This window comes from Carya illinoinensis, chromosome 9, assembly GCF_018687715.1.
Source record: "Carya illinoinensis cultivar Pawnee chromosome 9, C.illinoinensisPawnee_v1, whole genome shotgun sequence".
NCBI classification, from domain to species: Eukaryota; Viridiplantae; Streptophyta; class Magnoliopsida; order Fagales; family Juglandaceae; genus Carya; species Carya illinoinensis.
The window spans coordinates 13,218,727-13,231,031 of record NC_056760.1 but is presented as its reverse complement, the minus strand read 5'-3'; the positions used below and the strand labels follow the sequence as shown (position 1 = coordinate 13,231,031).

The 12,305-nt window shown below is 36.0% G+C and overlaps 1 protein-coding gene across 2 annotated transcripts; it reads right to left on the bottom strand.

Annotated features, from left to right (window-relative positions):
• Positions 1 to 3,708: 3,708 nt before the first annotated feature.
• LOC122275820 (disease resistance protein RUN1-like) lies at positions 3,709 to 7,210 on the bottom strand. Of its 2 annotated transcripts, none has more exons than XM_043085094.1 (4): positions 6,500 to 7,210; positions 5,051 to 6,151; positions 4,667 to 4,942; positions 3,709 to 4,165 (listed from the first exon to the last, which is right to left on the bottom strand). In XM_043085094.1, exons 1-3 carry the CDS (start codon positions 6,979 to 6,981, stop codon positions 4,915 to 4,917), a joined length of 1,611 nt encoding a protein of 536 aa, XP_042941028.1. In that variant the 5' UTR covers positions 6,982 to 7,210; the 3' UTR covers positions 3,709 to 4,165; positions 4,667 to 4,914. The 2 variants fall into 2 exon arrangements, with proteins under 2 accessions (XP_042941028.1, XP_042941030.1); XM_043085096.1 differs by having other exon boundaries at positions 3,709 to 4,158.
• Positions 7,211 to 12,305: the final 5,095 nt, after the last annotated feature.

The window sequence follows — 12,305 nt, the reverse complement described above, 5'->3', positions numbered from 1 at the left end:
GGAATCAAAGTAGTGAACTTTGACAGCTTGCAGAGTAGGCAAGCAGGGATTATACTTCAAACTCAGATGAAATTCATTTCACAAACAGTGTTTAACATGGAAAACCAAAGCTGAAAAAATCCCACGCCAAAATCTCATGCCTTAAATGATTAGAGATGCCGATTTGGAAAGTCTGAACTTTTTATACTAAACTAAAAAAAAAGACCGATCTTAAAATTTTTACTCTTCTTTGCAAAATTGTAGATCAACTCGTGCTGGAAAATTTTTGGTTGGGCATAAAGTCTTTTAGACTAGAGTCTAGAGAGCCAAAATAAAGAAGGGTAAAAGGTACTTTTATGGAAGAAAATATGGAGTAGGGTCTTGAGAATTTTCTGTACTGAACATGAGATGTGCTGAAAATTTGCAGGAAACAGAGAAAAAGGTGAGGGGGAGAAGGTAATGGGAGAGAAGACGCTGTTTTCAAAACACCATAAACGTAGACACGTCATGTTTCGTGCGCAATGGGTGCGCCACAACACTTGCATATAGCATTTTCCTTATTATTATTATTATTATTATTATTATTATTATTATTATTATGCCTGAGTTTGGGTTTTTTTGATTATTTGTTATCACCAAATATTTGTTTGTGTAATCACAATTTTCCTTCGTTATAAGTGAGGATTATCAATAAAATTAGGGTATTATCATCTTCTTTAAAAAAAGAAAAAAGAAAGCCTTTTGCGTGCGTATCTTTTATAAAAGGAAAAGTATAGTTGCAAGCACAATTGTGCACTAATCTGTATACCAATGTGATGTGATTGGTCAAAAAGTAGATTTTATTGAAAACAGTGTTAATTTAAATTTTAAGTATGAATAAATCAATGTTGGTACACATATTAGTACGCGACTGTGCTTGTATGTAGCAAAACTGTTTATAAAAATGTAGATCTTAGCATATAAAAATGTAAAAAGATAAGTCTATTTTTTGTGAGATTTATTTATTTTTTATAAAAGAGTTTGTATCGATCCTGCATACTTTTTTTTCCTTTTGTTTTTTTTTTTAATGTGTAAAACTTGCATACTTAATACTTATACATAATATTACTCTTAATTGAGGATAGTTTACCTTGAAGAACCTTCAAAAGAGGTGTAAAATGAATTTCTTAAAAAAAGTTAATAATAAAAGCAACCAAATGAAGTGTAAAGACAACCGATTATAAGATTCCAACACTGATATGTCAAAAAAAAGAAAGGCTTAATGAATGTTTTTTAAAAGTCCCCAAGTAATAAAATTCACTAATTTTAGAAAATAAAAGTAAACTATTATATAGTCATTATAATTTTTCTAAAATTTTAAATAAAAACATAAAAGTAATTCAATTTTTTTAAATTCTAAAACAAAAAATAATATTTCACAAATCAGAAAGAAATTTGCTTTGTCCACGATTTGCCCGTTCATGTTGTTCTGCTAGCTGTTGCTGTAGTTGGCAACAATTATCGTTCTCCAAGATAGCTATCTTATTGTTAGGAGAAGGGTCATGCCGGATCACTCTTGGATCATCATCATCCATGTTGTCGTTTTGCTCGAATTCAAAATGAACTCCCAACCTGTTATTATATTTATCACACTTCACAAATGGTGTCCGTCCATGAATTTGAAATGAAACTCCAAAGTGATCCCCTTCATTGGTGATCTCATCCCGCCACTCAAGGGCACCACGTGGAAGGTACAACAGCCACAGTGCTCCATCTAATCCCAGTTCATGTCCATGAAAGGGAACCTCGTAGGATTTGGCTATGGGAGTTGATTGACGACCATTACTAATAATGATAGACACCCTCAAATAGCAGAAAGAGAGCTCAAAATGAGGTTTGAAAGCAACACCGATAACCAAACCTGCTAACTTGGCATTTTTAGGTGGAGGCACTCGGAAACACATCTCAATCTCCCTAGTTTGATGCCGAAACCATTCTGGTAACTCCCCTCCTCTAATTTTAATTGTAGTTATCATTTTTCCGAAACCATTCGGAAACACATCAATACTTGCATTCTTTTGTTGAAGCCCATTGCAATGCCACAATGCAAGCGATCGCAAATGGGTAAATCCAGTGTTACATGATGCAGGGAGGCTAACGAAATTGTTTCCTGATAGATATAATTCTTCTAGCGTGGAAAGGCAATGAAGACTCTTGAGGAAATCAACTTCTTCTAGATTACAGTAAATGATTTTCAACTTTCTCAAGGCTGGAAACCACCCAACAGAGTGGCTCTTATCTTGAGTTTTGTTCCCCTTTGACGAAGCCAGCCAGCCCAAATTTGTTGATGATGATGACGACGATTTTGGAAACCTTCCAAGGTTTCTGCAACGCCTAAGAACAAGCTCCCTGAGACGTGGCAACTTAGAAATGCTTCTAGGGAGATCTCTAAGGTTCTTGAATGAAAATATTGATATCCTTTGAAGCCCAATGAGATATTCAACTGACAAAGGCAGTTCTTGAATATTGGGACTGTCATTTAACAAAAGTTCACGTAAACGAGGAATTTCTCCAACAATATTTGGAAATTTCTCCAGACTTGTGCACCCACCAAGTTGTAGGATTTGAAGACGTGGCAACTTCAGGTCAGGAAGGCGTATAAGTTTACAGCAATATTGAACATTCAACAGAGACAGTTTGTTTAAAAATCCAACAGATTGATGAACCTCAACTAAATTGCGACAGCCCTCAACATTCAAACTCTCAAGATTTGCCATTATTGAGACATCAGGGATGCACGTCAAGTATACACAGTAAGAAAATTTTATTTCTCTCAAATTTTCACAACCCTGGAAAATAAAGGTGAAAGGAACAATATTGTATCCACTACAAGAAATTCCCACGTTCCCCGGGGGGGCTTTTCGTGGCAAAAAGGAAGTTTTTGGCGGGGATATACTTTTTCCCACAAATTCGGCCCGTGGGAGTCTCGTGGCGTATAATTCGCCGCAAATGCTTCAATTTCCCATGATAACTCTAATTGGTGGGGACTGAATGTTTTTAACCACGGAATGTTCCGTGGTTAAAAACTCTACACTTCATCGCAAAAGCCAATAAAATTGCTATCAATATCATGAGTAAAACAGATAATGCCACTAGATTCATCCGTGGGAAAAGGTATAATTCTCACGTGTACAACTCATAGGCAATATAGTAATTCCCACCAGCGCTACCCTTCTGCAATGATATTTTTTCCATAAGTTGTACTCGTGGGTGATGAAGCAATTCCCGCCTTAAAAATTCGTGGGAAAAGGAGCAACAGTGACAAATGAATTTTGTGGATATACTTATTAGCCACTACTTGTTTTGTGGCAAATAAGCCCTGATCCATTCATGTATTTGCTGATTACCCATGATTGGTTTCGGTGGGAATTACATAATTTACATGAATTAAACTGCCGTGGGAAAAATCTTAATACAACTAAGAGTTTATTTTTTTCCCCACAAAACGTTACCCCTAGGAATAAAAATTTGTCCATGAGAAATACCTTTAGGAAATGTGTTGAATTTTAAGTGGGTGATTTTTCCCCACAAATAAAAGCCATGTAATACCTATATTTTACATGGAAATAACCTGTGGCAAGGAACCTTTTATGGATTCTTGTACTATATCTTGATACCCACGAGTTATTCTCCATGAGTCGATCGAGATAGACACCACCATTTACCAACAATACATTAATGGTAACAATGTAAGCATAATTATACTTTAATTACGTTCCCCTGTTTCTTACAACTAATAACCCATTAAACATAACTGTGCTGGGATACAGACAACAAATCCATGAAAAACTATTGCCCCATATATATATTTACAACATTGATCAGGAATGTTCCAATATCATAGTCTTTGAGGGAAATGGAAAATTCTCTGTTTACCCTGTGGGAAGGAGAAGAGGGTCATCAGCATTTTTAACAACAACTATTAATGCATACAACAACTACACAATTCTTGTAGATAGGGGATACACTTCCAGCAGAATAACCTCCCTCCAACGTAAAGTTCACTGGTAGCTCCATTGAAAGCAGGTATGACTTTTGTAACGGTTGATCTCACCATTTTTCTTTGATACTACCAGCTGATCCTGATGCCCACATGCCTCTCTATACCAGAAAATATCCACTGGCTGAATGAATATTGACCTGAAACCTTTATTCATACATGATGTTATGAATTTTTTTAAAACACTTGCAGCAGCAGTAGTAGCCCTACAATTCTAGGAGAATCAACAACCTAACTTCAACAAATGCCAACAAAATCATAGGAACCATCCTACTTAGCACTAATTAATATATCTGCTCATGAACAATATTCCATCCAGGGATGTTAGAATGCAATCCCATGATTGCATTCTGAAAATTCCTGCTGCATCAGTAGGTTTTTATCCAACAATTAAAGTTTTATCAGTTATTGACACCAAATACAAGAGGGTGCAGTCCCTACAATGAAGGTGATGGCAAGCTATTATCAATTACCCTTCATATCCATTCATAACTGGTGTTACAACATGATATCTAATTACCCTCCAATATCAGCTTCCAAGAATTACCAATATAATTTCTTTTTTACAAGTAAATTTTTTGAAAAGAAAAATGGATCCATACATTTGAATTCTTATTTTAAAATCTAGAAAAGAGATAAGATATTTACCTTTATTCCTTCGAATTGCTTGATTTTACTGTGATGCATGTTGAGAGTAACAAGTTTCTGAGGATGAAAATTGGACGGCAGAGATGGTGATGGGTATCCATCCCAATCAAGCAATATTAGCTCATTAGACAAACTTTTAGGACTCTCTGAAAAGCGTGCATGACGGATTCTAAGCAGTCTAAGCCTTTTCATTCTTGTAAACGCACTAGGATTCAGCAAAATATCTTTTTGCCCGAACAAATCTAGCTTTATGGCTTGAATTGCATTATAAGTTCCCTAATAAATCATAGAACAAGTGGAGGAAAAAATATTAGGACTCAATTGATAGAAGAAAAATGATAAAATGATAAAATTGATAGAACAAGTGGACTAAAGTGCTCTTACCGTATTTTCCTTAAGAACACGGAGAATATCCTCATGAGACCATATCGGCTTCGCTCTCCTGGCTCGTCGGGAGATTCTTGATGAACAATATTCCTACCCATCAATTGTATCACGTCATGCATCTGCAATCGTTCATGTTGATCAACATTCACCAAAGATCTTTCGATGAGAACTTGTATTCCAATAACTGGATCAAAATCACTCGCTTCCCAAATTTTTGTTACAAAATCTCTCTCTTCTCCCTTAAAGAAACACGCAATATAAAGGAAGATAGCCTTCTCATTGTCGTCCAGTGCATCAAAGCTTATTTTAAGTATTTCATAGATATCTTTGTCAAGACTTCTTTGCATTTTACGTATTGTGCTTTCCCATTGAGGTTTGCTTCTACCACATAGGAAAGACCCCAACACCACTAGAACCAAGGGAAGGCCCTTGGCGTACTGAACCACACTATTTATGAGCTCCTCATACCCTTCTTCAGGATAAGACTTATGGAAAGCATTCAAACTAAGAAGTTGAAGAGCATCAGCAGCACTTAATTCTTGGACCTTGTATCTTCTTTCTACTCCATGAGTATCTAGCACATGTTGATCTCTAGTTGTAATAATGATTCGACTTCCTGGACCAAACCAATTCTTATCTCCTGCTAATTTTTCAAGTTGTTCCACCTTATTGACATCATCAAGAACTAAAAGAACCTTCTTATGGCAGAGCCTCTCCTTTATTACAGTAATTCCTCTATCCACACTTCTCACCTTTAATTTGGTATTCATGCTCAAGGTCTCAGATAGAAGTGTTTTTTGTAATTTAACAAGGCCGGACCGGTTTGTAGTTTCTCGGACTTCAGCAAGAAAGCAGCAACTTTGAAATTGATGAGCAAAGGAGTTGTATACAGCTTTTGCGATAGTGGTTTTACCTATTCCACCAATTCCATGGATTCCAACCATGCGAACGTCATCATTCCCAACACTCAACAACTCACTCATGACCTTTATGTGAGAATCTAATCCGACTGGGTTCTTCGCAACATCTAAAGATGTGCGCTTCATTAATATACTTGACATCTCTTCAACAATGCGCTGGATAAAATCGGACTCATTCCTGCATGCCATTCAAACAGGACAATCTAGAAATCATACTGTTACATATCAAAAGCATTTCAGGATCAATCTAGAAATCTCTAATTAAGAAGAATCGGATCAAGGCTTTCTTTAGTGCCACAAATATAGAGGAATTAAGAAATGAAAAGTAAAGCAACAAGAAGGAATTGGAACCAATTAAGTGCAGTTACCATAAAATCAGAGAGAAATGAAAAAGTGGAGAGAGACCTTAGTTTTATGTTAAGTGCTTATAGCACATTGTTTTATGTTACAACTCAAGTATTTGAGTCCTTAGTTTATCAGAATGATTTGATATTAATTCTTGCATTAAATAAAACTGAAAGCGTACCCTTTGTCCAAATGCCAACCGCACAAGTTGGCTGCCTCTTCGAGAGCCTCCTTCCACCTCTGCTTATCCTTGTTGACTTTATTTTCATGCATATCGATCCTTTTTACAAACTGTTTCCGCACATCTGAAGGATTCACATCGTAGAAAATGAGTCGAACCATTTGGCCGATCGATTTCCGACACTCGAGAATCTTGACAAGTTCATCTAAGCACCACGTGGAGGTGCAATAGTCCTTAGAGAAGACGATGATGGAAATTTTAGATTGTTCAATGGCTTCCAAAAGTGCTGGGGAGATTTCGTCTCCCTTCTGAAGATACAAATCATCTCTGAAGGTGTTGATCCCCTTCATAATGAGAGCGTTATATAGATGACCGGTAAAGGTATTGCGGGTATCTTCCCCTCTGAAACTAAGGAAAACATCATGATTCCAAGGATGGGAAGAAGAAGGGGAGGAGGAGGATGAGACATTTGGGATGGCCATGGAAGAGATTGAAATCTTGGTAGCTTCTTTGAAAGGAAGAAGGGTCCCGAGTTATTGAGTGCAGAGAGATATGTGAGTAGGGAGCTTTATATTAAGGAAGTGGATCAAGATGGTTTGAGTAGGTCACTGTCACTGTGTAATTAAACTCTCGTGAAATTTCCTAGGCATTACCAATGAAGCTGCTACTTTCAAACTGATCAGCAATTTTCTTCTTCTTTGTCAAAAAAGGGTATGCATTACGCGTCGCTTCGAAGAAAAACTTGCCCTCAGTCTTTATCTCTCCCATCTCTCTGTCTTTCACAGAAGGATCCAACAAAGTTCACAACACTTGCTTTTTCTTTCTATAGCTTTTTCTCCCTTTGCTTGGAAAATAATGACTCCCGTAAGAATCCATGGTTTCTTTAGTGAGTACCCCACACGTGTTTTCTTTTTGAATACCTTTCATTACATTTCTTTCACCGAAGGATCCAAGAAAGCTCACAACACTTGCTTTTTCTTTCTATAGCTTTTTCTCCCTTTGCTTGGAAAATAATGACTCCCGTAAGAATCCATGGTTTCTTTAGTGAGTACCCCACACGTGTTTTCTTTTTGAATACCTTTCATTACATTTCTTTCACCGAAGGATCCAAGAAAGCTCACAACACTTGCTTTTTCTTTCTATAGCTTTTTCTCCCTTTGCTTGGAAAATAATGACTCCCGTAAGAATCCATGGTTTCTTTAGTGAGTACCCCACACGTGTTTTCTTTTTGAATACCTTTAATAGACAATTTGTTGCTTGCAGGAATAATTGCCATGCACGTCATGATGTGGATCGCACATGACCAAAAGAGGCCAGAGACACTCAATTGGGTCAACTCAGTGCTAAGAACGTGTGACGCACATAACATAAGGAAGAATGGATGTTCGTTCCCATGGAGAAGCTTGGGAATCACATGATTTACTTCTCCGCGTTTATCACGTAAGCTTTGATGTAGTCGTTCAGTATAATTCCCATGGAGAAGATAAGAAGCTTCTCCGCGTTTATCACGTAATCTAATATTGAATTAACTTTAAAATCATATGAAAAGATTAATCATTTTAATAAATATTAGACGAGAAGTGTTGTTTCCCTAAAGACAAAGGTCCGCCGCACCGAGCCTCTGTTTCTCTAGCCCGACACCCTCCTTTTCTCTCTCTCTTGATCTGCACCTTCACTCACCGTGGAACGTCCACCTCCTGTTCTCAATTTTTTACGCTGGAAAGAAATTTTATGGATGTGGTATAAGGTGATGCTGTAGTATAGCCTCATAAATTGAGCAAATGGAATTAAAGTCTAAAATAGCATGTGTTAAAGTAGAAAAAGATGCAGAAAGTTAGTTATTTTCTGTTATTGTCTTTCATTAGTATAAATACATTCAGTACTTGTAATTAATTCATTCACGCGAAAGGTTTTCATTTCATTTTTCCTCTGCTTCTATTCTGTGTTCATCAGAAAATTGACATGGTATCAGATTGAAAATCATTCTTGCTTCCGCAAATTCATCTTCTCATCTCAAATCTTTGAATTCTCGAAATCTTCATTACAAAATTCTGCTCGAGAATTTTTGTAGTTGTCTTCTTCGTCTTCTTTCATTTCTTGCACTTTCTTGAATAGATTCCCGAAATGGATTCTACCAATTCTGCCACTTCTCCTCGCTCTGTCATAAATCTTTCAGATTATTCCTCTAGTCCTTATTATCTACATCCAAATGACAATCCTGGTGCCCTCCTCGTATCAGAAATTTTTGCTGGAGATAATTACATTGCATGGAGTCGATCAATCACCATAGCATTGACTGTCAAGAACAAGGTGGCATTCATTAATGGTTCGATTGCTGCTACTCCTGCTGATCAACTTGTTCTTCATACTGCTTGGCTGCGTGTTAACAATTTGGTACTTTCTTGGTTAATGAATTCCATTTCTAAAGAATTAAGGAATAGTTTGCTTTATGTTGCCTCGGCTGTTGATCTTTGGAATGAGTTAAAAACCAGATACTTAAGGAGTTAAAAACCAGAAACTTAAGAAGTGATGGTTCAAGAGTTTTTCACTTTAAAAAATCTCTAAGTAGTATAACTCAGGGTTCCTTATCAATCATTGAATACATTCAATACTTGTAATTGATTCATTCAATCCATTCATGAAAGGTTGTCATTTCATTTTTCCTCTGCTTCTATTCTGTGTTCATCAGAAAATTGACACTTGATGTTGACGAAAAAGGAAAGAGAAGGCAGAGGGTATTGTGATTCAAGTCATCACAATGGGATTGAGTCACACTTCAAGCGCCACAATGTTGCTCCCAAACTTTCAGAGGAAGAGCGGGCTACTAGGCGGTATGAGATGCAAGTGGATGCTGAACTGCATGAAGAGCAAAGATGGAAACGTTTGAGGAAGGCTGAGGAGGACGATGGGTGAGAAACTACCCATGCCAGCTTATCGAGCGGTAGAAATTTCTTGGATGCTGCTCAGAAAAGTATCTATGGTGCTGAAAACGGGGGAAGCTGGGTAGGTCTGCAGTTGATTGCTGCCTATCCTGAATAGTTTTAGCTGATAACTCCAGGTTTGCTTCTCCGCCTTGGCCCCCCTGCACATGGGGTATCTCTCAAGTATTAGCTTTGAACCATGTATTGAAATATGAATCGGGCGAAGTGATAATCGCATTCTTTCACAATTTACTTCTCCTTAGGGGCTGATACCTTCCAGTAATACTTGGCTTGAAAATGAGGTGCCAATTATATAACACTCGCCATGTGTGTGTTCTATCACATTTACAAATTAAGGATGACAATGAAAATTCAACCACTCCTTAAGGAATTGATTGGTTTGTTCTGTATCCATTATTGTGGACCCAATTGGTAATGGTGTAGGATGTTGATCGCAGACCTAACACACTAATTGGACCCAAGTTTCATGAAACCGTCGTTAAAGGTGGACGAGAAATGGTTATACGTTCGAACTATAATAATGTTTCGTTCGAACATAAATCATACGATGTCATTTTTCAAGAGTTACATGTGAACATATAAAATGTTACATTCGAATGATTCATGTACATTCGAACTTTAAGCCCACTTACGTTCGAACGTTCGAACGTGTAAATTATTCATTCTAACGTTCAGGTAATAGTCATTAACGTTTGAATGTGAACTGTTTTAAAATTAAAAATGAAATTTCAAATTAAAAAATATTGAGAATTGAATTAATAAAAAAAATACTAGATATATTAAACGATATTATTCATTCCATAAAGTATTAAAAAATTGTAAAATATGAGTAAATACTTTATTCATTTCATTACATAAAATTACACTAGATAACTAGATTTTTTATTCATTATTCATTAAAAAATGGAATTTTTTTTGTCCATTTCACTAGATATTGTTCATTACGTGAAGTTTAAAATTAAAAATAGAATTTCAAATTAAAAAAGATTGATAATTGAAATACAACAATACTAGATATATTAAATGATATTGCTCATTACATAAAGTATACAAAAAATAGCAAAATATAAATTAAAACTACAAGAAAAGTGCAAAAGAAGTCAGTTGAAGTTGTTTACATAAGTATGTTGACTTCTTGTTTACAAAAGAAGTCAGAAAGTTAGTTGATACATTATTCAACTTAGAAATGCTTCTAGGCTCATACCTTGAGTTTTGTTCCTCTTTGACCAAGCCAGCCAGCCCGAACTTGTAGATGATGATGATGACGGTTTTGGAAACTTTCCAAGGTTTGTGCAACACCTTTAACGTGGCAACTTAGAAATGCTTCTAGGGAGATCTCTAAAGTTCTTGCATGACCGTACTGTTATCCTATCAAGCCCAATGAGATATTCAATTGGTGAAGGGAATTCTTGAATGGGACTGTTTATAAAATTAATTTACCTTAAACGATGCATTTCTACCACAATATCTGGAAATCTCTCCATACTTGTGCCCGTTCAAACATATAGGCTTTCAAGACATGGCAACTTCAGGCTAGGAAGACGTCTAAGTTCAGAGCAGTTTATAACATCCAAACGAAACAGTTTTTTAAGAAATCCAACGGATTCATGAACCTCACTAAATTGCGACAGCCTAGAAGATCCAAACTCTCAAGATTTTCCATCATTGAGACATCAGGGATGAACGTCAAGTATTCACAGCAAGAAAAATTTATTACTCTCATATTTTCACAAACCTGGAAAATAAAGGAGAAAGGACCAATGTATCAGCTTCCAAGAATTACCCATATAATTTTTTTTTACAAGTAACTTTTTTTAAAAGAAAAATTGATCTAGCATCTAAATTCTTATTTTAAAAACCAGAAAAGAGATACGAAATTTATATCATAACTTCACCTTTATTCCTTCAAATTGCTTGATTTTACTCTGACACATGTTGAGAACAAGAAGTTTCTGAAGACTAAAATTGGACGGCAGATATGGTGATGAGTATCCAGCCCAATCAAGAAATCTTAGCTCATTGGGCAAACTCTTTGGACCCTTCGAAAAGCAAGAATTTTGGATTATAAGCTGTCTAAGCCTTTTCATTTTGGTAAAGGCTCTAGGATTCAGCAAAATGTCTTTTTCTTTGAGAAAATCTAGCTTTATGCCTTGAATTGCATTAGTTCCCTAGTAAATCATAGAACAAGTGGATGACAAAATGTTAGGACTCAATTGAAAGAAGAAAAATAATAAAATTATATATATGTATTTTTCTATTAGGTTTGCCTAGAATTTTTTTTTTTTTTGTTCTTTCCATGTCGCTCTTACCGTGTTTTTAAAAAGAACATGAAGAATATCCTCATGTGACCATAATCGGCTACGCTTTCCTCGCTTGTTGGGAGATTCTTGATGAACAATATTCCTACACGTCAATTGTATAAATCAAGTCATGCGTCTGCAATTTGTTTTTGTATACAATCACGAAAGATCTTTCAATGAGAACTTGTATTCCAATAACTGGATCAAAATCGCTTGCTTCCAAATTTTTCTTACATAATCTTGGTAAAGCTCCAGTCCCGTAGGGGTCGGAGAGTTACTTCTTGTAACTTAAAACTCACATTTCATCATAATACTACAAAATCTCTTAATAAAATCCAATAATCTTGAGAAATCTTCTATGAGCAATCCACTATACTTAAATAATCATCTCACCCATGCTCCATAATTCTGATCCTTAGCTGAACTATTCCAAAATCATCTGAAAAATATTATGGAGATAAGGGGTGGGTTATCAACAACTCAGTAAGCAGAGAACATATACTAGTATGTAAACATGAGCATTTTCATATAGTTCATAATGCAGAAACAAAACATTTCAGTTTC